This window comes from Chenopodium album, chromosome 11, assembly GCF_948465745.1.
Source record: "Chenopodium album chromosome 11, dcCheAlbu1.1, whole genome shotgun sequence".
NCBI lineage: Eukaryota > Viridiplantae > Streptophyta > Magnoliopsida > Caryophyllales > Amaranthaceae > Chenopodium > Chenopodium album.
The window spans coordinates 10,885,493-10,912,321 of record NC_137844.1 but is presented as its reverse complement, the minus strand read 5'-3'; the positions used below and the strand labels follow the sequence as shown (position 1 = coordinate 10,912,321).

At 35.4% G+C, this 26,829-nt stretch overlaps 2 protein-coding genes across 2 annotated transcripts; both read left to right on the top strand.

The window, feature by feature from the left end:
- Positions 1 to 1,086: 1,086 nt before the first annotated feature.
- Positions 1,087 to 18,193, top strand: LOC145567382 (G patch domain-containing protein TGH-like). The gene is made up of 16 exons (XM_081626645.1): positions 1,087 to 1,395; positions 2,650 to 2,740; positions 2,855 to 2,949; positions 5,018 to 5,121; positions 5,478 to 5,539; positions 5,620 to 5,694; positions 10,318 to 10,469; positions 11,245 to 11,320; positions 11,421 to 11,507; positions 11,604 to 11,681; positions 12,478 to 12,625; positions 13,644 to 14,136; positions 14,449 to 14,733; positions 14,806 to 14,934; positions 15,423 to 15,605; positions 17,245 to 18,193. The coding sequence occupies exons 1-16, from the start codon at positions 1,261 to 1,263 to the stop codon at positions 17,866 to 17,868; spliced, it is 2,817 nt and encodes a 938-aa protein (XP_081482771.1). The 5' UTR covers positions 1,087 to 1,260; the 3' UTR covers positions 17,869 to 18,193.
- Positions 18,194 to 18,803: 610 nt separating this feature from the next.
- Positions 18,804 to 26,419, top strand: LOC145567381 (putative phospholipid-transporting ATPase 9). Its single transcript, XM_081626644.1, has 12 exons — positions 18,804 to 19,442; positions 19,594 to 20,247; positions 20,818 to 22,187; positions 22,651 to 22,761; positions 23,305 to 23,581; positions 23,712 to 23,800; positions 23,882 to 23,990; positions 24,178 to 24,387; positions 24,575 to 24,697; positions 24,811 to 24,909; positions 25,082 to 25,273; positions 25,362 to 26,419. The coding sequence occupies exons 2-12, from the start codon at positions 19,849 to 19,851 to the stop codon at positions 25,896 to 25,898; spliced, it is 3,516 nt and encodes a 1,171-aa protein (XP_081482770.1). The 5' UTR covers positions 18,804 to 19,442; positions 19,594 to 19,848; the 3' UTR covers positions 25,899 to 26,419.
- Positions 26,420 to 26,829: the final 410 nt, after the last annotated feature.

Sequence of the window (26,829 nt, the reverse complement as noted above, 5' to 3'; positions counted from 1 at the left end):
ATTATCAATCGAAATAAGATGCTGCTCTCATTGTGTACGCAGACGCTGGATACTTATCGGATCCTCAAAATGCCAAGTCACAAAATGGATATGTGTTCACTTATTGCGGCACTGCTATATCATGGAAATCAACAAAGTAGACATTGACCGCGACATCCTCAAATCATGCAGAATTGATAGCCCTCTATGAAGCAGGACGAGAGTGTGTATGGCTGAGGTCGATGATCATTAATATCCAAAAGGAGTGTGGAATGAACGCAATAACAGAAAACTCAACCATCATATTTGAAGACAATATAGCATGCATTGCTCAAGTAACTGAAGGATATATTAAGGGAGATAAAACAAAACATATTGCCCCAAAACTATTCTTCACACATGATTTGCAAAAGGACGAGGAAATAGATATCCAGCAAATTCAGTCTTGTGACAATCTTGCCGACTTATTCACCAAATCACTTCCTTCGAAGAAATTTGAGCACTCAGTTCACAAAATCGGAATGCGACATTTTCGCGAACTATGCTGAAGTCAGGGGGAGTATTATATGTACTGCACTCTTTTTCCCTTCGATCAGGTTTTTATCCCACTAGGTTTTTCCTGACAAGGTTTTTAACGAGGTAGTATACCAAAACATATAATACAATATCGTTGTACTCTTTTTCCCTAGCTATGGTTTTTATCCCATAGGATTTTACCTAGCGAGGTTTTTAATGAGGCCCGTACCCCATTCCATATGAACGTTCAAAGGGGGAGTGTTGAGAAAAATACAAACATGATTGAAGTTCACATGAGGTTTTAACCGGTTATTTTAAGTTTACCAAGTACAATAATTTACATGTAATACAATAATGTATACAATAATTTGGCTATATATAAACAAGTTCACGTATTGTGACGTGGTTGCAAGAACAAAATCTTTCTATCATACTATTACTTGCTTTCTATCTTTATCTCTTCACAAATAAATCTCTTATCATTGGTAATATTTAACACTTGTTAAGTTTTTATTACCTTGGTTTTATATTATTTTCCATTTGTATCGTTGTTAATTCTTACTTTTGCATTGCAAAATTACCATTGGTAAGTTGAAAAAAAAAAAGTGGTAGGAAGAAGAAACTAGAAAACACAGGGAAGGGTCTAGCTCCGCGCCCACTGCACCACACCACATCGCACCGCAGTACGCTGCTCTGCGGCGTCTGCGCATCTAAATTTGTAATACAGGCAATAGGAGAGCGAAATTTAGAGAGAGAAAATAAGCCATGGATTCCGACGAAGAAGACTTGGTGTTCTTCGGAACTCCCATTGAAAGAGAAGAAGACCTCACTACTCGCAAGAAGAAGGCCCTTGCAGAAGCTTCTTCTCAACTTCGCACCCTTCCTTCTTGGAAACAAGAGGTTTTCCTTTTTCCTTTTTTTGGATTTTTGTTCGATATTTTCATCTTCTTTTGGATTTCATCATCTGATTATTCGTCGAATTAATTTGTTGTGCTCAAATTTATTTAATCTTAATTTTAATTTTTTTTAAACTAATTTTTAATTTTAATTTCAATTTCATGTTGTATCATTTGGTTGATTGAAAAGTCTGGAAAAATCTTATTGCGTTTGCAATTTGATTTTTGGAGTCATTGTTATTAAAAATTTGGCAAAATAGTCGATAAACCTTTAATTCTTTGGTCATAAGTTTAGTATTGTTCATTGCATCGAAGGTAGCTTTTGTAAAATTCAGTATATAAGCGGAATGTAATTTGATGCACTAAAGTTTGATGTTGTCTACGACATTTGCAAAATTCGCTTCGAGTTGTTAAAATTGGACATTGAGGTATCTTATACGAAGAATTGTGAAAAGTGAAAGTTGAAACAATTTTCGAGTATCTTATACGAAGTATTAGTTGTGGAAAGTGTGGAGTATTAAAGATCTAAAGATGAAACTGCATTCGATATCTCATTAGTCAGAATACAATGGCCTGCACATGTGTTGATAGTACTCTCTTTAGGATCAACCATGCTATATAGACGAACCAATTGTGTGACTCAGCTTTAGGAATGAAATTAGCATATTGTAAGCGTATTGCTGTGCTTTTAGGCACACATTCAGTTTGCGTAACAATGATTTCTTCTTTCTTATGTGTTTGATTTGTTCTGTGTTGGGTTTAATAGTCTGTAACTGATGTGAAGTTGTAACCTTTTCTACAATCATCAACAACATTGATAGTTTTTCTGAGCTTTGGAGTTCTGTCGTGGTCTGATCCAGCTTGATCCGATTTGATATGTGTGTAGAATTTTTTATTTTGTTTTTGTTGTTTGGCCTGATATGGGTCTTTACTAGTCCTGTATGCCCCGTTTGATGTAATGTGGTTTAGATATAAATAAGTAACGAGTATTGAACAAGGTAATAAGAATAACAGAACAATAGAACATAGCCTTAATCCATTACCTTTTCCTATATTGAAAGTGAACCTATAGAAACCTTCTTATGTGAGCTTTTCATTTACCTTTTTTTCTTTCTCTTCCATAGTTTCCATGTATATATAAATTAAATAGCATAAAATAGAATAGGCATGTATAAATTGTGAAGGTTAGAAAGGGCAGTCAACAACCACTAGTGCTTTCTTCTACTTTGTTGCTTAGAAGTGATTATGTTGCTCTTAGGTCAGAGATGAAGAAGGAAGGAGAAGATTTCATGGAGCATTCACTGGAGGGTATTCTGCTGGATTTTACAATACAGTGGGTTCAAAAGAGGGTATGTGCTGCTGCTGATGACCTTAATCAATTTTTTTTTTGGTTTTTTTTTTTTTTTTTTTTTTTTTTTTTTTGGTAGATAGATTTAATATTTTTTGTGTGAGTTGCTGTGCAGGTTGGGCTCCACAGTCATTCACATCTTCTCGGAAGAACAGAGCTGAAGCTAAAAAGCAGAGTATTTTGGACTTCCTGGATGATGATGAAAAAGATGTATGTGATATGCTTATATTATTCCTTATCTAGAATGTTTCTACTACTTATTAGCTATTACTTGCTGGATATTTTTCTTTGTTCGTTGGTTGAGTATGTGTCTAATGTTTACTATTGCATGTCTACTTTATGCATAGTAGCATTTGTTTATTGATGTTATTAACATAGAAATGCTGGACGGACAATGGATTATGTGAATCAAAATACATTAGCATTGGAGTAGATGCATAGCTTATCAATGAAGTATAATATATACTGAAAAATAAACATCATTAGGGGTGAAAGTTCGGTGTTCGGTTTGGATTATGTCCCAAACCGAAACCAAACCGAAATAATTTGGGTTTAGTTTTTTCAATCCAAATCCAAACCGAATTAAAATTCGATCCAATCCAAATTGATCCGAATTTTTAATTCTTAAACCGAATCCAGTACATAAATCGAATTTAAGTTCAGTTCAATCAATCCAAACCAAATTTCTTATTCTAAAACCGAATTTATTCCATAAACCAAAATTTCCTTCTTTTTTTTTAGATCTGCAATATTTCTAAGCAAATGTTAATAGTTTTAATTAATTATGAAATATCAAGATCTAACCAATAATCTCATGAATAAGATTAATTGACATACATAACACATGATAAAATTCATATCTTGTGCTACCTCGTATATAACTATGAAATTCAGACTTCCACCATCACCCAAAAAAAAAAAAAAAAAAAAAAAAAAAAAAAAAACTCTTGCTGTGATAAAACAACCAAGGTTGATGTTAAGTGCCAAATTTCAGTTATCAACTTATCAAAACTGCAATCATCAGAATATTGAGAAGGCAGAGGAGATGAAAAAAGGGTGATGTGCTAAAAACCCCTCATTTATGTGTAGCTTGTACTTACTCCCTTTGTAGTATGAAAACTACGTTTAAGAGAGTGAGATATTGAAAATTTAAGCTAGAAGACAAAATGAGAAAGAAATCAAAGGACAAGAATCAAGATGAGAGAGGGAAATGAAGAAGAAAAGGGGCGTATGAAGGAGTGAGAAAGACTGAAAGGGAAATTAGGGTTTTATTAGTTACATATATATATGAGGGAAGCTATGGGCTTTATTGGGCTTAGTTTACAGATTGGGCATGCATACATCTAATGTAAGTAGCAAATTTCGGTTTGGATCGGTTTTTTCGGTTTTGAGAAGTCCAAAACCGAATCCAAACCGAAAAACCGAATTTGTAATTTTTTCAATCCAATCCAAACCGAATTTACAATAAATCCAATCCGATATTCCGAATTAATAATTCGGTTTGGTTCAGTTCGGTTTGCGGTTTTAATCCGTATTACTTTCACCCCTAAACATCATGCTATAGCATAAGTTGTTCAAGATATGCATTTTGCACAGATCAATGCTCTTGAACGTCAGATATCTTCATAATAACATACCCATTTATAATGTTAGTTCCTATTAAATTTTCTTTGATAATTTTAGCTGAGCAGGCAATGCAATAATGCAATTTCACATAGATACTCTTTGTTTTGCCTTGCTTCACTTTTGATCCAAAACTACAGCAGTATCATTGCTATTACATGTCATTGTTATTGTTAATTCATGATCTGTTTTATTCAGGGTTTGATTCTCTTGTTTAAAAGCATGTTAAAATTTTGTAGTAACAAGTACGCAAATGCATGCGGCCTAAACAATATGGGAAATAACATAGAATGATACTGAGGAGGTAAATTGATGCAACTCATGCAAGTAGAATAGAAGAAAGAGAGGAAAGGCAGTACACTGCAGGTAGACAATTTTGCTGGGAAAGTTGGGTATGGTTAGAGAGGTTTTAAGAGGAGAGAAAATAAGAAGAGGATGTAAGAATAAATGATGGGAAAAAGGTCTGTGGGTAAGAAACTGGAGTATATCTTGCTTTGGTTTAATACTCTTTAAATTGTAGATTTTGGTTCAGGTGTCTTTGAATGCAATGTTCTTCCATTTGTCTGGGTTCAATTCATGCAATCTTTCTTTTAACATCTTTAAATAAAGCTCTAATCATGACTTTGAGAGTGATATACGTCTTTCAACTTACTAGGAAATGGGAGGCCAAGTTTTGGGAACATCATCACAATTTGATACGTTTGGATTTACTGCTGCAGAGCTTTCTCGCAAACAAGCTGAGAAGGAGCAGAAGCAGAGGTGAGTTTTCCTTGGTTCCCTTGTTAATTGCTCCATAATTATGGGTGTTCTTGAAGTTGCCTTTTTTTATTTTTTTATTTTATATATTAATCAAGTGTTTGAGATCCAAATTATGGTGTTGTGAAAGTTAGGAACTTATTTGCTTAGTTTGTTTGATTGCTAATTTAATTGAGAAATGTTGATGATTCTTCTTTTTTCAAATGCCTCAGTTATTTTGGGAAATGGTAGCTGGGTGTTTTTCCTTCTTTTTTTTTTTCTGTGGTGTAATTCTAAGGGAAATATGATTTTCTTGTATAAAGATACTTTGTTGGAACGGCAATGAATAACACTAGTAACTAATTGTTTTTGTGTTGCAGGCCATCAATTATTCCGGGTCCTGTTCCTGATGAATTAGTTATTCCTGCTACAGAATCCATTGGTTTGTTTTCTGATGCTGGTAATTTAGTTTCAAAGAAAATCTTGTACAGTCACTTAAAGCTTCTCTGTGTCATTTCTTAGGTGTAAAGTTGCTGTTAAAGATGGGATGGCGCCATGGTCGATCAATAAAGGATTCTTCTATTAATTCTCTCCATGGTATGTTTTTTAAGTTTGGATAGCTTGTTGAAGTATCTTTCATAGTCATTTTAGTTTACAAGTTTGTTTATGTTGTTATAGACCCCATTGAAAAAGAATTAATTTTTTTCACCTTGCATTTGTTACTGTATAGAAACCAATTCTAAAAAATTTAGGAAATTGCGAACTAGATATTGTAAATGAGCATTGGTCTTTCTTCCTAAATCGTGCTCACCACTGACTCACTGAGTTGAAGGCTTGTATGAAAAGTTTAATTTTATCAACTTTTGATAAATAACTAGACATAAATTATACAGACTTGTCTGTTAAATCGAGTTTGAGGTTGGTCTCCAGGTCATTGGATATCCGGGTAGGGTCGGTTCGGGTTACAAGTGTAAAAGTACTCAACCTAAGTTTCAGGTTTGGGTCAATTCAATGGGTTTAGCTTATATTGTTATTTTTTTTTTCAATGGTAAAAAGTTGAGTTTCCAAGTGTTAATTTTTCTAAAATAAATTTTCCATCAGGAAAAGATACTTATATCCTTTGGACCGTTATAAAGTGATTGAAAATTAGCTGTTTTCTACATTGCCCATGCACAGCTAGGTGACTAGGTTGATAGGGCTCTTGTAAATTAGAAATTCCATCAGGCTAGTCCATAGTTTGAGCCAAGCCTGGTAAATCAGATTAAAGGCAAACGTGCTATATCTCATATTATAAAAGGTTGCCTTAACTTTGCTTTCATTGGGTTCGTTGAAAAAGATACTTGATCAATATTATGGGGTGTCTAGCACTGCACATCATATATCAAAGGTTGGCATATGAGGGTAGAAATGTGGAGAGGTATCCCTGATTGTGTTTGAGGAAGATATATAGGGAATTGATTTGCTTCAAAGCATTGGCCTTAGATCTATTACAACTCATTTTCCTATTATAAACGAATTCATGTCTTCTGGGGCCCTCCCTCATCTAGGTTTGAAAAATATGTGAACTTCTCAACACGATCTTAGAAGAAAGTTCAAAGAATAGTGGGATAAGTGGGAAATATGAACTTGGGACTTAGTTGGGGTAAAAGTCTTTGGAAGTTAATTAAATAAAAATAAAGTCATCAAGAAGTTAAATTATGTAAAAAAATAATAATGGTGTGAGTTCATTGAATATTTGATGATGTTAGGGGAAATTAAGGAGAGACTTTTTTAAAGATTGAGCTACTGGAGGAAAAGTATATAGAGTAGAAAATTTTGTAGTTAATATTTTATGTAGAATGAAAAATTTACTGTCTAAAGGAGGAGATATCGTTCTGAATGTGTTTTCAAAGATTGTGATTAGTAGGCATTTCATGAGAAAATGCTTTAAGGGAGAATTAGGTCTTGAAAGACAATTAGGTTATTTCTCTTCATGCAAATTTCAATAGGGACTTATTGAGGATGATATTATTTCTTGATGATGGTTTGTAATGGAATTTTATTTATTATATGGTCAATAATTTGTTGCAATGCTCTTTTGAAGAGCATGAAACTAGGGTGGAAAATATTTGTTTGGAAAATTTACTGGTGCGCTATAAGGCATGTTGGGATACAATTAGAAGTGATATCAAGGATTTTCAACAAGTCTGTTATGTTGGAAGCATCGGCAAGTGTGAGCTTCAAATTTTATTTTCTTCTTAAAAAAGACTGATCTTGAAATGTGAGGGGATAAACTTTCTCATAGTTTGGCTAGCTAGTTCATTGTGCTTTCTAGTGCACTTTGTTTGATGCTAAGTGCTTTTGTAGATTGCTATTGAATTGATAACAGATATTAGTATTAGAGACGGGAAAGGTAATATTCTTAAAATTGGATTTTGTGGAAACATACGGTAGGGTTAGTCAGTTTTCTTGTTAGAATTTTAGGGCATTAGATATGAGAATTGTGGGAGGTAATGTATTTTGGGATATTTTCAAATGCTTGATTTTATAGGAAGACTAGTGCAGATGAACTCTAATACTACGTATGACAGAACACAGAAGTTAGGTACTTCTTTAACCATAATCTGGAATTAAAAGCTGCTTAGAGTCGTAAGGAAACTTCAAAATTAAGGCCTTCGGAACACATTTTAGATTTAGACCTCTTAATGGATCCATTGTTGTAATATTTTGCAACCAAGGACTCAGGAGCACGTTTTAAAGGTATTAATGTTGATGTATGGGAATAAACAACTAGACAAATCTCTGTTGAATTTCGTTAAAGTGGGCTTGACCTTAGATTGCACCACCATGCCGCTAACGCGAGTGGTCACCCTTGCATGCAAAATTTAACTTTGACGAGCGGTACAATAGAGCTTTTGTTTGAGGTGTGCAATTTACTGTTTGAAACTATTTTCAGTAGGAGACATAATGTGAACAGTGCAAGGTGTTGGTTCAATATTTTAGGAAATGACTCTTGGGATCATTTACTGTTTGGAATCATCATCTGTGTGGCTGTGTGTGTGTGTCTCTGTCTGTGTCTGTGTGTCTGTGTCTGTCTCTGTGTGTGTGTGTGCGCGCGCGCGTGCAGGCGGGCAGGTGCTCATGCGTGCGGGCGGCCGTGTGTCCAATAAGACATTTATTTAAATGTTTACAGATTTTAAACCATAAAGGCATGTACTATTGTTTACTTAATCTTTTTATTTATTTATTTATTTTTGACACTTTTTGAGTTGCAAGCTTGTAGGTTTCTCCATTGGGAATATACAACTTATATGGGACATGGGTAGATATAGACATCTAGATTTAGGTGTTTGTTTGGGTCTTCTTGGGGTCTTAAACGAGGTGACCTACTGTCTTCTTCCTTATTTAGTCGGTTTATTCAGTAAACTCCTTGTGAGACATTGCTCTAGCAAATAATGAGGTCTTAAGATGAAGGGATAGGGCTAAATTTCTCTCATTCACTATTTGTTGATGACTTTTCCTTGTGGATGCTTTTGACTATTTCTGAAAATAACCTTACTAAGTCTGGTTCTTATTTTCTAATCTCAACTTCTGTTCATATGTCCTTGGCCTTCTTGCTTCCTTGGCTGGTTGAGTGATTTAGAGTCTTCTTATTATAATCTTGAAATTACATTAAGGATTTATCCTTGAATGTTCTCCTTTTGGGATCTGGTGATTGAGAATGTCTCTAAGGTATAGGATTGATGGAAGCTGGTTTTTTACTCCTATGGGAGTAGGATGGCTCTTATTAAATGATGTCTTTTAATATTGCTCTTTATCACCTTTTCTTTTCTTCTAAATCTATTTACAAATAACTGCAACATTTTCCAACTTCATTTTAAGTTGAGGCCTTGAGGGTTTCAATAATGGTTATACACTTGTACCTTACGCGTGAGCTGTGGGAAGCCAGGTGGAAAGATTAAACTGTCTTGATATTTTGCGGAGCAGTGGCCAAAAAGAGCTTTGACCTATGTTTGTATAGTGTATTTTATGGATGGAAACTGATGTGGGGGAAATAAATGAATTTTAAGCAAAGATAAATATGTGATTCACTTATTAAAAAAGTTTAATGAAATCAAGGTTCTCAATCTTCAATTTCATGCAAAGTTTGATGTAATTAATGCAATCACAAACATTGATATGCTCACAAAGATGCAATAGGAGAGAAAATTTTATTGATTGATAATAAGCAAAACTTGTTCTTGAAAAATATCTCTCCTTCTTTATAGGTGGCTACCAATACCCTTTGATTGGTCAACTTTTAATAAGAGCCCTAAGCTTACATGTGAATGGTCAAGATCAACTGGTTAAATACAGAATAGGTTGTAAAATATCCATAGAAGTCTCACCGCAGGCATTTGTGGAAATTGAAAGCTGAAAGAAGTCGTTCCCTAGAGTGCTTGAGCATGGGGCAGGTCCCCCGAACAATCAGGGCAGGATTTCCTCGGCAGGGCAACCGAATTGACCAGGGGGGAAACTCTAGACTGCTTAACTTGAAACGCTTGTAAACTCTTTTCTCACTCATATTAGCTTTGGTTTATAACCTATTGATGGAAAGCCTTTGAATTCAATCCATATCTTCAAGTGGAATTACCTTGAATCTATTTGTAACAAAGATGATATTGCTATCCAAAATTGATAAACCCATAACGAATAACAACCGAGCACGTATACCTTTGTACATAATTTCACCTTTGCTTCTATTTTTTTAATGACTGACCATCACACAAAAAGTCTCTTATACCTAAGCCATGTCGTAAAGTTGGGTAACCATCCAAACAGTCGTTCTGGGCGAATAAAATACACCATTTCTAAACTTAGTCAAACATCCATATGTAATTCATGGGCATCATGGATGTTCCATCCTAAGCCATGTCGTAAAGTTGGGTAACCATCCAAACAGTCGTTCTGGGCGAATAAAATACACCATTTCTAAACTTAGTCAAACATCCATATGTAATTCATGGGCATCATGGATGTTCCCACATCATAAAGACTCAACTGAAGAGTGGCTGTGTGAAGGGCTATTTATGTGTCAGTAACTGAAATAATTAAGTAGTTTTGTTGTTAAGTTTGTCATTCTCTTTTAGATAATTTATTTACTACGTATTTATTTCTTAATGGATTCTTATCTGACTGAGCGGAGGGAGGAGGTTGTTTTCTTATATTGACATTTATCTATATGTACTGTCTTGTTGAAAGAGGCTCGCCGAGAAGCTAGAAAAGCATTTATGGCCCTTTCTTCTGCCGACAAATCTTCTGATACAGCTGGCTCTGAGCCTCATAAGAATGGTTCTGATGACCTTATGGAGGAGCTAGCTACTGATGATGATCAGTCCACCCGGAGCACACCAGTAAGTTTATAATTTGCAGTATTATTTGAATTGTCACCTCAAAGGAATTGGGCAAATTTATAACTATTTTGTGATTCACTGTTAGGTTACTTGGTCCTCTTGTTATATTTCTCTCTTTGTGAATCAATTAAATATTTTTCTTAGCATGTATATAAGAATGTAAGATATATGTCCATTATATATGGTGATTAGAGAATACTTCTATGTATTTTTGCTTATTTGCTGTTTTAAAGACAAGATGTCAACATTCAAACTTGATCATAATTGTTTTTTTTAATAAATCAAATCTGAACTAGTGAAAATAAACTGCTAACAGTCTTAAAACAAACTCTGTGCTTCTTAAGTGGTGAAGGCCATTAGCCTTTTTGACTTTTTAAAAACAGAGTCAAAGATGCTGACTTGTCTTCTGTTTCATTTCTGCACAAATTGCAGAATACCTGCGCTTAAAACAATGTAGAATCTAATCTGGTTGTGTTAAGATTTACTCAAAGAAAATATAACAGAATACAACTGTTTCTTTCAAGAGGTATACTGTCATAAAAAAAAGGTTATAGGCTAGGTTCTTTCTGCTAATGTTTCAAGGCATCTTTATATCTGAATTTTGTGCTTACTGTATCATGGAAACTTCACTGTTTGTAGCAATTTAATGATTGATGCTACATATTTATGGGAGAATGCAAAAAATGACAAGTATCAATATTTGTTGGAGTTGAATATTAACTGGCTTCATGGTTTGATAAATGTGCCCCTATCTAACATGTTTTGCTTGTTTTAGGTATATGTACGTCAGCCAAAGCAGGATTTGTATGGTCTAGGTTATGATCCATACAAGCATGCTCCTGAATTTCGAGGTATGTGATATGATTTTTCTTGTCTGTGTTCTTATCCAAGTCACGGTATTTACTGTCATGCTTGATGTGGGAAATCTGAAGTGTTTGGATATATTTTCAGAAATGAAAAGATCACGCTTATCAGGGAATAATGAAATTGGATATAGAAAAATTTCATCATCAAGACAAGAACCTCTTATTGCCAAATGTAATATTTCCCTTCGCCTATAGACTACTTTCCATGCTTTAAATCTTGTTAGACATTAAGAAAATGAAGTAACTAACTGCTACTTCTTACTTACAGCAGGAAAGCTTGCTTCTGGTTTTGGCATTGGTGCCCTGGAGGAATATGATGTCGAGGATGAGGATATCTACTCATCTGGTTAGTCTTATGTTAAAGATAAACACTATATGGGATTGGTGCTTAGATTTATGAGTTTTTCCCAATTTTTAAAAGATCTGGTTTTGTGGGATGGTTTTGACTTTGTAGATTACTTCTGTGATTGGAAATTGTAAATTTACATAGTTTAGAGTGGTGGAAACCATCATCTAAAGGTTAGATCATTTCCTTTGAAGAGTTAATATAATTTCTTGCTTACTTACCAAAATAAAAAGGTTGGATCATTTGCTCCTAGTGCTTAATGTCTTTGACTTTGTGGGGGTACCTGGTCCTCCTTGAAACTTGGAATTCCTTTCTAACTTTCTTTTTATGTAAAAAGTATCCCGATTGTTTGTCTTTATTTACTTTGCTTCCTTAACTTCTGATGTTTTCTTTCTTTTCACAGATTGCTATTAAATACTTCTTTCTTGCTCTAAACACTCTTTAAAAGTCAAATAGCTGGCTATACTCCATTAGTGTCCTTTATACTCATTGTCTGTTGGTAGATTTAATAAATAATCTCTCTTTTATTGAACTATTATTTCTTATAGGCTTGTAGATGCTATTGAATGGGATCTTGTGTTTTTTTTTTTCCCTTTATTTTATTTTATTTATGTAATTTTTTTGGTGGTGTTCCAATTGAGACACTGTGGGATCCTGTCAGCCGTTACCTCATTGAAATGGTTGTTCAGCATTTGTATTTGTGTTTCTATTACTGGTCTCATCTTTGCTTGAGATTTCCTGGACCTTATAGTTTCCTTGTTGACATTTTTCTCCATGCTTGATTTCTGCTGTTTAGGACATGATATCGTTGAGACTTATCTCCCAAATGATGATGACGAGCTCTTGAGACTTGAAATAGATGATGGGCAAAAAGCAGCTGAAGTGAACCAAGGTTCTGGTCTTAGATTCAGAGTTGCATCTAATTCTGATTATCAGCTGGAAAGGTACTTTCCATACGTAACAGTGTATGCATATCTCATGCATTGTTATCTTCTGTGCTCTATGGCTCTTTTGTATCATCTTCTTAATGATTATTATTTTTATCAATGCTTGCTTCCACATTGGATTGTTCTTCTCCAACCATGTTATTTGCTTGTAGGCTTTTTAAAGGATTTGTCGAATTATTTGCATGGTTTGAAAGTTTTTGCATAATTATCATAATGAATTTTCTATGTCGGTCTGTCACATCCATAATCGGCTACTTGATTTGCATGGAATGGCACTTACTAGGAAGGACTTTGTATTCCACATAGGTGCCCTTTTTGCCTTGGTTGGTAGGTGTAATGGACTGATATTACTCAACATAATAACAGTACAACGAAGGAGAAAACTCAGAAATTTGAGTAAACAAATTAATGGTTTCTTACAAACGATAGTAGTAGGTTTAGCCTAATAGTGACTTGAGGTCACAACTCTCCTAAGGAATCACTCCAAAAAATTTTGCCTATTTTTTTCTACTCCTCTCTACCTATTTATACTAAGGGCAATTAGCCTAGCAAACTAATATTACTAAAATACCCATACTACATCTGATGACTATTAACATACTAAAACTACCCATAATACCCTCCCCTAAGTTAGTTCATCACAGTAGGGTACAAAATCACAAATTTATATAGCATTGTTAAACTGACCCTACAAAAAGAAAGCTTAAAAAGCAGCAATGTAGGAGATATACACTAACTGGCAAAAGATTATTGAAGTTGACTTGTTCTGAGGGATTTGTTCCACAACATGATTGGCCAGACCTTTTTAATTACATCTATTACATATATACATATCGCCTTGCTGTAGTTTATTTGTTAAAGTTAAACTCATTTCCTGGCCTTGCCAGTGTTGCCACTGTAGAGTCATAATTGTTTCTTGTTTGTGATGAAGACAATTAAATTACATTCACGCTTTTTATTCATGAATTACTATTCTGACCTAATTATAACAAATTTTCTATCGATCTGTGTCCAGATTTGATCCTCCAATTATTCCGAAAGATTTTGTGCCACAACACAAGTTTCCTGCTCCTCTTGAAACAAACAACCTGATGAGCGACCCCCTTCCACCAGAGGTTGCACCTCCTGCTGACAATAACCTTAAAGTCATGATTGAGGGAGTTGCAGCTCTGGTGGCTCGCTGTGGTAAATTATTTGAGGACATTTCTAGAGAAAAGAATCAGACCAACCCACTGTTTAGTTTTCTTAATGGCGGAAGTGGCCATGATTATTATGCAAGAAAGTTATGGGAAGCGCAACAGAAGTGTAATGGTCAAATTAGAATGCGGCCAGATGAAAAGTTACATTCCGTTGTTCAGAAATTGACTGCTGAGAGTCGTGGGAAAATGTTAGGGGAAAGGCCACTGGAAAGGACATTACGTGATTCAAGTTCTGTTGCTGCTGCTGACAGTGATATTAATAATAATCAATCCAATCTGTCAGATACATTCATTAAGCCTGAAGTGATTGTGAGTGGTATTATATAATTATTGTTTTTCTAATTGTGATTGATAATATCATTAATGGCTTGATACTGATATTAGCTCTAATTTATTGGATATGTATGTTGGAACTTTTGCTGATGTTACTGGCAAAAATTTTGTTGATTGATCATGCACAGCACTCACCTGATCACTCATATCTTGCCATAGGCAGGTGTCTCATGGTATTGTCGACATTGTCAGGATGTGCTTGCTTGAATTTTATAGCATGTAAGGGACTAGGGTTAATAGAATCTTGAAATTTTTTATAAAAATTTACTTTTTCTGTATGTCCATCAGAGGGAACTCCTTGAAACTGCAAAGCCATACAAAGATGATCCAGCGAAGCAAGAAAGATTTGAGCAATTCCTAAAGGACAAATATCAGGGAGGACTTCGTGTGACAGATACAGGTAAATCAACTTATATGTCGGAAGATGCTAGAGCTCGTGAGAGATTGGATTTTGAGGCAGCTGCCGAGGCAATACAGAAATCCAGATCTGCCAACCAAAGCAAGCTTTCTGGCCTGCAGTCAATGGACTTCACTATGGCAACTGGAATGCAGTTTACGTCTGGTGGAATTCAGGTTAGTTTCAGGATCATTTGAAGTATAGTACCATAAACAGTGGTTTAACATTTCTAAGTATTCTCTCCACAGCTTGGGAAGGAAATCTCTACTGAAGAATTGGTGTCAAAGAAGATATATCCGAAGCGTGAGGAATTCCAATGGCGACCTGCCCCTTTATTATGCAAGCGTTTTGACATTGTTGATCCTTTTATGGGAAAAGTGAGTTTATTTCCTTTTTGCTTTCAATTTACATCTGCAATGTATTAATTTTTATTATACTTAATAGCTAGTTATTCCCTGGTAAGCAGTATCTTTTTATTTCTGAATATATATCCAATCACTTCAGGTTTCCCGCATCAAGTTTAAGATAAATATCATGACTTAGGTAAAGCATAGACCAAGAGAATATACACTACATACCATGAAATTCTGTTTATGAGCTAGTTTGTTTGTTTGTTTGTTTGTTTTTTTTTTTTTTTTTTTAAATTTTTTTAAATTTTTTTTTTTTTTTTAAATTTATTTTTAATTTTATTTTATTTTTTGCTACTCTCTATTTTGTCATTTATTGTCATCTATAATGTTTATGATCTAAATCATTTACGAATGAAAAACGATTTAATACTTTTTATTCTATGATTGTAATTTCATTTCCCTGTTTGTACTCAAGTAGCTTTTCTAATTTGTTTTATTATTATGTACTTTGCCAGCCGCCTCCTGCTCCAAAGATAAGAGGCAAGGTGGATTCTCTCATTTTTGCCCCAGATACTGCTAAAATAAAGAAGACAGAGGATGTAGTTATCTCTAATGAGCTGTCCATGGACATGAGTAGCAAAGAAGCTGAAGTTACTGTGGAAGTTGAAAATATTGAGCGACCAGTTGACCTATACAAGGTTTTTGTGCTTCTCATTTTCTCTCTTTGGTTGCTCAATTGGTAGTTAAGCTCATTTGTCCGAGTTACTGATTTTTTTTTTCGCTGCTTTAAGCATTATTACTCTTGAATTTTAATTTAGATGATCTTTCCCCAATCATGCTTGGCAATTGGCATAGTGAGTTGTACCACCATCTGGAATTCCACGTTTTTTTTTTTTTCTTGCATGATAAGGCATGATGTTGATTTTGCTTTCTTTCTTACTCTCTTGGATTGATAACGTAGCTTTGATTCTTTATCCTTTTAGCTGTTTGCTTCTGTTTGACATGACTGGCATACATATGGTCGTATGGAGTCAGGATTGGCAAAAAATCAGTATGCTTACTCCTGGAGATGTCCAATTTTTTCCTTTCTAGTATCCTAGAAAGGGTTCTGCACATGCATAGGAGGAGCTCAATTGGTAGTTAACTCAGCCTTTAGGCATGTGTGGGACCAAGTCTCACAAGTGAAATTTTAGGGGGTATCTTTTTTCTTTGTTTCCCCTCTTGTTTTGAGCTGTCTTTGGCTTTAATTTTTTGGACTCTGAGATTAACCCAGCAGAGGCTTACCAAAGGGAGTTCCCACTAGTATGCTTATTGCTGTGAAATAATTACTTTCAACTCATTCTCTGAGGATTTTGTTTAACCAGACATTCTGAATTTTGTTCTTATCTACAATATTTATTTGTTGTTGCAATTGCATGTTTTTGGTCCAAATAAAGTGTCAAGTATCCAAATCCATATCACACTATTGAGTATTTCACTTGTGTATTTGAGATGAAATGAAGAGTTAATCATAGTGTTTCGTTATAGAGAACAGGATCTTTTTCTTTCTTTGTGAGAACATGAAATAGGCTAATATTTCTCACGCTATTAACAGTAAAATAAAGAGAGATTGGCTCTTTGATTAGCTAAATAATCTGATTTTTGGATAATTGATCTATGAAGAAATAAGAAAGATGGAAGCTTGACTATTGATTGAAAATGGCAAAAGGTTTACAAAGGATAGGTCAATAGTTTTAGGCTATCACTCTCTAACAATGGCTTGAAGCCATAACTCTCTCTAGGTGTCCCTGATAAATTTCTGCCTACCATTTTCTTTCCCCTCCTCTATTTATACCAAGGACTACTAACCTAGTGAACTAATATTACCAGATTACCCATACTACCCCTCCTTAGGTTAGTCTGTTACAGAACATTGTACTTTCATTTCCTGTATCACCTGTCTGTTGCTCTTATTTAAGATTCATGCAGGCATCTCTAATTGGCAATATGAGAGATTTCCCTTTTTTGTCTAGAGTTTCTAAGTTGAGACTGAGTTGTCATCTTGTAAGTTGGGATATGACAAGTAGACTGTATGCTGGAGCCCCTGGAGGGACGTTAGGTCATAGGAACACTGGTTTTCATGTGAGGTTCTTTTTTGTAACCTTCATATGCAAAGGAGCTCAAGCAAAGGTTGAACTGCTCCAGAGCAGCGGAAATTCTTTCCTTTTCCCTTTTTTAATGGGCAGAAAAGCTGAAACTTTTGTGTGACCTTTTACATCTAGATTTTTTACTATCTCTGGTTCAGAGTGTTCAGACATAGGCTTTAGTTTTTCACCTTTTAAGCTGTTTTATGCACAGGCTATATTCTCTGATGACTCTGACAACGAAGAGGACGTTTCTGCTTTAAATGAAATGGAAGATCCACAGAAGAAGACTGAAGCTGCTAGTGCTGCATTTAGTCGCATAGTAGCGGGTGACTTTTTGGAGTCTTTGGGCAAAGAACTTGGCCTAGAGGTTCCGCCAGATCTACCATCTGCGACTACTAAAGCTGGGATTTCTGCGCCTCATAAAGATGTCACTGATATCCGGGCAAAGGATTTGCCATCACCTCCAGCTCTGGGTACAGTATCTGAAGCTCGGGACAACAAAATCTTGAATCGTGTGGTTGATGACAAGGATAGAGTGCAAAAAGAATCACCTATAAGGGGAAAGGAAGTCGTGACTCCAAGTTCGCATAGTGTCAGCAATAAAAAACTGGAGAGGGCAGATCGAGGGAACAGAAAAAAGAAACATGAGTCCAGTACGTCTTCAGAAGATGAAAGGAGTAGGAAACGCTCTAGGAAGCATCATCGTCGACACAGTAGTTCAGATGATGACTCTTCTGATGATTCCAGAAGTCGGCATAGTTCTAGGTCGAGAGATGACAAAAGGCGGTCTTCTCGGAAGAAGCATCGAAGGAGAAAGCATTCAAGGCATAGATGACAGTGGGAACTGGGAAGGTTACTTGGTACATAGTGCATACAGGAGAAATCTGAAATGATGCCATAGATTATTGAGGCCAGCTATTCAGGAAAGAAGAGTGCTGTTCGAGAATTTGAGACTGATGGGTCATAGTTTGTCATGGCTAACATTGAAGCATGAAGAAATGAATGAATTTTATGTACCTTTCAAGAACAGTGATTCCTAGGGACAGAAATATAATTGTATATTCTTTTGTGACGTTGAAATTGATCATGATTACATGTTCTCTCTAACACCTCAACCTCGTCTTTGAGACTTGAAATTGAGCATGAAGAAATTTTTGTGATGCTTGGGAGTTGATACAGGGTATACAGCGGTATCTTGGGGCTATTTTGGGATGTCATACACCGTAGTTAAAAATTTTGGGTATCTCCACCTTTCTAAGAAGAAATAGTGTTCGGAAAAAATTACATGTATTCCCTCCGTTTTTAAATACTTGCTCCACTTTCCTTTTTCGGCCGTTTTTAAATACTTACTACATTTCCTTATTTGGAAATCTTTTACAATATTTTAATCAATTTCTCTCACCTAGTGTATTCAACATAAATTATATTTTATTAATTTCATATTCTTTCTCCTCTAATTCTCTCAACTACTTTTGCTTTTTATAATTTTTTTATTTTTCCTCATACCCTACCATCTCCATATTTTATTACTTTCTCCAATTTCTCTTAAAATTCCGCACATGGAGAAATGAGGCAATTATTTAAAAACGAAAAGAGTATATGTTAGGAGTTTGCTATTCTGATCCATAGCTCTTTTGAAGTGCTGCAGCAAGGATGAGTAAATTTAACGCTCTATTTACTTGAGATACTCGATCAAATCTTAATCTGAGTGAGCTTGACTTCATCAAACTTACAAACTCTATTCAATTAAGCTAAACTCAACTTGAGCTCGATTCGATTCGATTTTTTTTCCCCAAATTTGAACTTGGCACGATCATAAGCTCCCATAGATGTACAGTACTTGTACACTCTAGCCTTTTTCACATGTGAATAACGATGAATGGCGTTACTTAGCGTATCTATGGAGAATTGGAGACATATCACATCACTGGCATCTGGCGGGCCTTCATCCACACAACGACACAATAGCAAGGAAAGTTTCTCGTCGTCATTTATTTACTCTTCCAATCACATTTTATCATTTAATTTATTTATTTTGCTATAAGGACAATAATGTAAACGAAATTTAATCCCGATTAGGGATTACCTATCGCCTATATTGAGTAATATCCAAGTATCATTGGTCGGGCTTTCTCCCAATTATTTGGGGACATTTCTTGTCCTATTAGCATTCTGATTCATTTAATCATTTTATCCTGGAAGATGAGAGAAAGCAACCCATATTTGGCAATTTCCCTTGAGTTACCTTATCTAGAGTTCTGTAACGGAGTATAAAATAAAATCAAGATTTCATTTTCAAAAAAAAAAAAAAAAAAAAAAAAAAAAAGCAATCAGTGGTTCTGTTCTTCAGCTGACATGAGAAACTTGTGCACAATCTTTAGTTCTCAACTACAAAAGTCAAAACAGGAGGTAATCAACTATTCACCTTGTGTTGTCTGTATTTTACTTTTGTATATTAAATTTGTACATTTATTTTTTATACGTGTTCTTCCATTTTTCTTTGATTGTATTAGTCAAATCATGTAATCTTCTCACAAATTCACAATCTTCTAATATGCAGCTAACTTTTCAAAAGGCGCTCTTTTGTTGTTGAAGAATTTGTATATATGTCTGATGTTAAAAGCAGTAGATCTTTGCTTTTCTGGTATTATCAAATGTTTGCCTTTTTTTGCTTAGTTTTGTGATATTTGGAGAACTGATGTTAGAAGGTGAAGTTACTGGCAATTTATGTGAGTTTTTCCTGTAAGCCGAGGCTCCTCGAGTATTGTAGGATCTTTAAGGCAAGGAATAGCTTTAGTATTACTGCTGGTTCGAAATGGGTCGAGTTAAGAAAAAGCAGCAGCATTTTGGTAAAATTGATCCCTTATCATTGGAGAAATTGTTGTCTAAGAGTCCAAGTGATCGGTCTTTGATCGGAAAGCCTGGATTCTCGAGGTTAGTTTATTGCAATGATCCTGAATGTCTTGAAGCTGAACAGCTTAAATATTGTGACAATTATGTTACAACTACTAAGTATACTCTTGCTTCATTCCTCCCCAAGTCGTTGTTTGAGCAGTTTAGGCGGATTGCCAATCTATATTTCCTCATGTGTGCATTCTTGTCATTCACTCCGATTGCTCCTAATCCACCAGTCAGTAGTGTTCTCCCTCTTGTGGTAGTTGTGACTGTAACAATGGTGAAGGAATTAATTGAAGATTTCAAGCGCAGGAAGCAGGTAATGGAAGTTTTAGCATTGAAGCAATGTGCAATTGAACAAGTCTAATGTTTTTCTTATATATTTAGGCCGGGAAGAAGGGGGAGGGCCGGAGGGGGTAATGACAGGGATTTTATGCTCTAATTCCATATGTTGCAGTGTTACTTTTTTTTCCTAGTTTGTCTGAGTTCTAGTTCATATGCTTATTCTGACTGCAATTGTTACATGTAGAAGTCAGTAGAACAGCACATAAGGTGTATCCTGCTATGATGTGTGTGCTGTTTTGGGGGCGGGATTGTCCTAAGTATGCAGTCTTAATCCTGCTATTCTGAAATAATATTGAAATAAAATAAATTTTTGAAGTTATTTCTTGTTGAAGTGTTAGATGTTGATCAACATCCTTGAAAGATTTATGTCACTACTTACAAGAGTAGATTAATTCCTGCATTTGATGTTAAATGGTTTGTAGGCTTGTAACTACAACAGTACTTCATCTGATAAACTAGTGTTTCTTCCGTATTACATTAAATTCTACTTAACAATATGTGGATGTAATGATATGGAAGTAATTTTGAAAGTTAATAATGTCAGGATAATGAGGTGAATAATAGAAAGACTAAGGTTCATCGCGGTAATGGCAACTTTGAGGACTCAAAATGGATGAACTTAAGAGTTGGAGATGTAGTGAAGGTGGAAAAGGATGAATTCTTCCCTTCTGATCTTATCCTACTTTCCTCAAGTTATGACGAGGCTATATGCTATGTGGAAACTACTAACCTTGATGGGGAAACTAATCTGAAACTAAAGCAAGCACTGGAAGTAACTGCAGGCTTAAATGAGGACTCGATGTTTCAGAACTTCAGAGCTATTATTAGATGTGAAGACCCAAATGCTAACTTATATTCTTTCATTGGGAATTTGGATTTGAAAGGGCAACAGCACCCCCTTTCATCTCCGCAGCTGCTTCTGAGGGAATCCCAACTGAGGAATACTGAGTACATTTATGGTGTTTCAATCTTCACTGGTCATGATACTAAAGTCATCCAAAATTCAGTGGACCCCCCTTCAAAGAGAAGCAAGATTGAGAGGAGAACAGATGTAATAGTTTTCTTCTTGTTTTTCTTGCTATTTTTGCTTGCTACTTTCGGATCTGTTATTTTAGGGATAGTCACAAATGAGGATATCCTTGATGATGGTATCACTATGACAAGATGGTATTTAAGGCCTGATGATACCACAATATACAATGATCCAAGAAATGCTTCACTTGCTGCTTTACTGCATTTTTTGAGTGCTGTTATGCTGTATGGTTACCTCATTCCCATCTCATTGTATGTATCAATAGAGCTGGTTAAAGTTCTGCAGACTGAGTTTATTAACAAAGATATACACATGTATTATAAAGAAGGTGACAAGCCAGCACAGGCCCGTACCTCAAATTTGAATGAGGAACTTGGTCAAGTTGATGTGATATTGTCTGATAAAACAGGAACTTTAACATGCAATTTGATGGAGTTTGTTAAGTGTTCTATTGCTGGAACTGCATATGGCCAGGTGATCACAACAGTGGAACGGGCTATAGCTAAGAGAAAGAGGATACCTTTGATTGGCAAGGTGATAAGAAGAGAGAAAGAGAACGAGGATATTGAAGATAACGATATTGTAGATCAGTCAACTGTTAGAGGCTACAATTTTGTGGATGATAGAATCACAAATGGGAACTGGGTAAATGAAGAAAGGTCTGATGTTATACAGAAGTTCTTTCGAGTTATGGCTATCTGCCATACTGTTATACCTGTAACGGATGAAGAGACAGGAAGTTTATCATATGAAGCAGAATCTCCAGATGAGGCAGCACTTGTTATTTCAGCAAGAGAACTTGGTTTTGAGTTTTATGAGAGGACTCAAGCAACCATCTCCTTGAGAGAGTTGGATCCTCTGTCTGGTGCAAAGGTTGAAAGGTAACTTTCTTGCTCAGTCAAATTATATTTTCCTTCCTGTAGTTCTTCATTTAGCTCTTAGTTGGTTTTCTAGAGGAGAGTGCTGGATAAAATTAATGGAAACAGTCTTAAAATCATGGCTGATGTATTAAAAAAAAAAAAAGGATAATGATATATTAGGGCTATGTATAAGCATTAAATATACTTCTTAAAATGGAATTAAATTGGGAATTCATAACAAAATCACACGTAGATCGTTTATCATTTTCCTTAAAAAAAATCAATAAAATAAGCTAATCTTATCTTGTCCGAGTAAGTTTAAGGTCTTAGTTTGCGAATAAAGAGTTAGCCTGTGAAACGTATCAGGGTTTAATCTTATACTAGCCTTTTTTGCTAATAGGATGTACCTGCCAAGGTACTTGACTTAAGATATTGTCTTGCTTGTTTGTGCTATGAGAGAATTTCTAAGCTGTCTTTTTTACAGGACTCTTGAACTTCTGAATATCATAGAGTTCAGTAGCACAAGAAAGAGAATGTCTGTGATTGTGAAAAACGAGGAAGGAAAACTTCTACTGCTTTGTAAAGGTGCTGACAGGTTTGTAAGGATTAAATGTTAGAGCTCTAGTATCATGACATAATATGTAGTTAGATCAGTTTTTAGCAGTTAATTACTGGCTTTACTTCCCTTTTTCCTTGTTTATTTTCCATGCAGCTAATGTTACACGGTTTATATTTTAGCTTCCTGTTGGGTATAAGCATTAGAGGATACGAAGAACTAGGAGAGTAGGGAGAACTAAAATCAGAAATAAAAGGAGATGAAGGTTTAACTTCTTCCATGCAGATATCAAATGGCATGTTTTACAACATTTAATCCTGCTCTCCCCTCTCTAATCTAATTTTCCAGATAGAAAAAGTATATCATGCTCTTAATTTCCTATCATTCATCTTCTGAATATAGCCGAATCTCTACTACCTTGTTCTCCTAGATCAATTTGCTGATATAAGCGATTGCATGAGTCCATGCTCATCAGCTGACAGCTGAATTTAATAGTCTTAACTGTGTGGATCAGTGTTATGTTTGAAAGGCTAGCATATAACGCAATTAGTGATACACGTTTCCTTAACTGTCCTGGATCAGTGTTATGTTTGAAAGGCTAGCATATAACGGGAGGGAGTTTGAAAGGCAGACAAGAGAACATGTTATGGGGTATGCTGAAGCTGGTTTGAGAACTCTAATACTTGGATATAGAGAAGTAAACGAAGATGAATATGTGACGTTCAATGAGGCATATACAGTGGCCAAAAGCTCTGTTAGTGCAGAACGAGACAAATTGGTTGAAGAAGTGGCCGAAGACTTTGAGAAAAATCTGATTCTTCTTGGAGCTACAGCCGTAGAAGATAAGCTCCAAAAAGGGGTATGTGGTATTCTGAGGATGATATATCTGGAGTTCCTCATTAATATTTTGCATTGCCATTGTATTTATGTGCAAGAGAGGTTGGTTCACAATTTTCCAATTCATCCTTTTATTCTTTTTCACTAAACAGGTTCCTGAATGCATTGAAAAACTAGCACAAGCTGGAATTAAGTTATGGGTACTAACCGGGGATAAAATTGAAACAGCTGTTAATGTTGGGTATGATTTTTGTTTGAAAGTATTGCTTTCTATCTAAAATTGTACCCTTGTCTTTGGTTTTAATTTTTGTTCATTTTACAGTTATGCTTGCAGTTTGTTGAGAGAAGGGATGAGGAAGATAGTAATCAACTCTGAGTCACATAGGGCAAAAGCATCCGTTAAGGTGTCAGATAAGACTTCCATACACAAAGTAAGTTAAGGCGTCTTCCAAGTGGTGTTGTGTCATATTGTTTATTTGTGTGCTGCGTACTTCTAATGTTTGTTTTTCTTATTCTGTTTGAGGATACTGTATTAATTGACATCGCTTACCAGTGATCCCTTTTTTAGGGGTGACTATCTTCTTGAACAACCCTGTTGCTAAAATTCAGATTATTTAGGTTTTAAAAGAAAGGGTTGTCCAAGACATAAGAGAGGGGAAGGAACTGCTTTGTTTATCGCATGGAAGCTCAGAGGCACTGGCTCTAATTATTGATGGAAGGTCACTCAGTTATGCATTGGAGGATGATGTCCAACACATGTTTCTAGAGCTTGCTCTGGGTTGTGCATCGGTCATCTGCTGCCGTTCATCTCCTAAACAGAAAGCACAAGTAAGTTATGTAATTTAGTTTTCATCATTTTTTGCTATCAATTTATCACCATGTTACATGTATCTTAATGCAAAACTTGATTACAGACTAAGTTACAAAGATACACTTTCTTCCAGAAAAAAGAATGACAGCATAATAGAAGGCACTGTATGTGTATAATAAAAATTGAGTTATTAATATCCTGCAGGTCACAAAACTGGTCAAAACTAGAAGAGGAACAACATTGGCGATTGGTGATGGTGGCAATGATGTAGGCATGCTCCAAGAAGCAGATATTGGGATCGGTATTAGTGGCTTTGAGGGAATGCAGGTACATGTAACTCCTTCATTCATGCCACATTATAATTATAAATAAACAACATAAAAAAAACTCAACTCCTTTGCTTGCTGTAACCTCTGAGATTTGGATTGTTTGAAGAATAGGCGGTCATGGCAAGTGATATCGCAATAGCTCAGTTTCGGTTTTTGGAGCGTTTGGTACTTGTTCATGGGCATTGGTTTCACAGAAGGATCTCATCAATGGTATTTTTTTTTCCACCTGTTTCCTTCTTCTGTTTAAGTCCTCTTGTCACTGGTAATGACATATTGTACCTTTGAGCATAAGTGTATGACTAGTCAAAGTTGAGCACTTGAACTGCTTTATAAGTTTGCAAAACTTTGCAATTGACTGTTTATCCTCTTGGTTATTTTCTAGATATGTTATTTCTTCTACAAGAACATATTGTTTGGCTTCACACTCTTCTATTACGATGCATACTCATCATTCTCTGGGGAACCTGCTTACAACGACTGGTTTTTGACCCTCTACAATGTCATCTTTACATCTCTCCCTGTGATTGCTCTTGGAGTTCTTGATCAGGATATTCCTGCTGAGTCATGTCTCAAGGTAACTAGTCTAAACTTCCTGTACTTGCAACTAGCCAGTGCGCTTTTGCTCTCCTGCTGCTCTCATAACTGATGTGATTGCTTTTCAGTACCCTCAATTGCACCAAGAAGGTGTACAAAACATCCTATTTAGCTGGAAAAGAATATTCGGTTGGTTACTCAATGGGATAGTTAGTGCAACGGCAATTTTCTATCTTTGTATTTTCACATTGGAAAATCAGGCCTTCCGTAGAGATGGTGAAGTAGCTGGATTTGAAGTTATTGGAGCCGTACTCTACACTTGTGTGTTATGTGTAGTGAATGCTCAAATGGCTCTTTCCATAAAATATTTCACTTTCATCCAACACTTGGTCATCTGGGGAAGCATTCTATTTTGGTACATATTTCTCTTAGCATACGGAGCCATTGATCCTTACATATCAACTACTGCATATAAAGTCTTTGCTGAAGCATGTGCATCTGCTCCATCTTTTTGGGTTGTTACGCTTCTTGTTTCCGTGGTTGCATTGCTTCCTTACTTCATATATGCTGCTCTGAGTATGGAGTTTTTCCTGCATTATCGTCAAATGCTAATGGCTAAACTGAGAGTCCAAAGTAATTTTTCTTTGTATGACAGAGAACATTAACACAGAATATTAGGCTGTACACTGCATTTTAATTAATTGTAGCATTTCTGAGAAGACAGAGCTCCAAAGGTATTTTATAGGTTTTAAGTCTTACTGTGCAAGAATTAGCTGCTGCTGTTTATTATTCTTATTTTGATGATCAAGATTCCATTACATTGAATTAACATATGGGCGGAAGTTCAACACATCAAAGGTGTCAGAACTCGTAACAGTTAGGAGCCGAAGGTCAGAGTGAAGTACAAAGTTCATGCTCACTGTAGTATATGAAGCTCCTCTGATATGGCTCTGGATATCAGAGCATTCAGATATATAGATAATCCTCTCCTGAATAAGGGAAAGCAAGAGAAAAGGAGAAGAAAATTTCATAATGTTAAGATTGAAAGCTCCAAAAATTGTTTTATTTTTTCGGAGTCTTTTATGAAAAGGCATCCTTAAACATTTTTTGTTAATCACCATATGTATGTGGCAGTTAATGAATAATTTATCGACATTACATGCTAATGTATAACTTTTTCATGGCCTTCTTGATTCTTACTGTGTTACAATGAGCATAGTAGCCTTCAGATCAGAAATACATTGCAGAATATTTTAACTGCAAACTTTTCCAGGTCTTCATCTTTATAGCTGTCGAAACATTTAGTTGATCCAACAGTATTTAATTATTGCAAAACATTTAAGATTTCTGATTTTGTCGAGATTTATTTTTTCAGGAGGTATTTCAGTATCCTCTTCCTTTATATCCTTTGTGATCTACTGTTATTTATTTATCTGAATTTTATGACAGCTGAAATTATGATACTACACGGTAAATCATGCAAGTATGGAAGCTGGAACAAGAGAAATTGAATAAGAATCTTCAAAATTGGGACAAAGATTTCCTTATATCCAAAAAGAAGCTGTCAATGAAATCCTACAACCACTGCATGAACGG

Bases quoted from the DNA above. Each gene is read 5' to 3' on its own strand.
- LOC145567382 (XM_081626645.1), top strand. From the start codon at position 1,261: ATGGATTCCGACGAAGAAGACTTGGTGTTCTTCGGAACTCCCATTGAA. The intron at 11,321-11,420 runs GTATGTGATATG...ATATATTTTCAG, and splicing joins GCATGCTCCTGAATTTCGAG to AAATGAAAAGATCACGCTTA. The intron at 11,508-11,603 runs GTAATATTTCCC...TCTTACTTACAG, and splicing joins AGAACCTCTTATTGCCAAAT to CAGGAAAGCTTGCTTCTGGT.
- LOC145567381 (XM_081626644.1), top strand. From the start codon at position 19,849: ATGGGTCGAGTTAAGAAAAAGCAGCAGCATTTTGGTAAAATTGATCCC. The intron at 23,801-23,881 runs GTATGATTTTTG...TTCATTTTACAG, and splicing joins GAAACAGCTGTTAATGTTGG to TTATGCTTGCAGTTTGTTGA. The intron at 25,274-25,361 runs GTAACTAGTCTA...ATTGCTTTTCAG, and splicing joins CTGCTGAGTCATGTCTCAAG to TACCCTCAATTGCACCAAGA.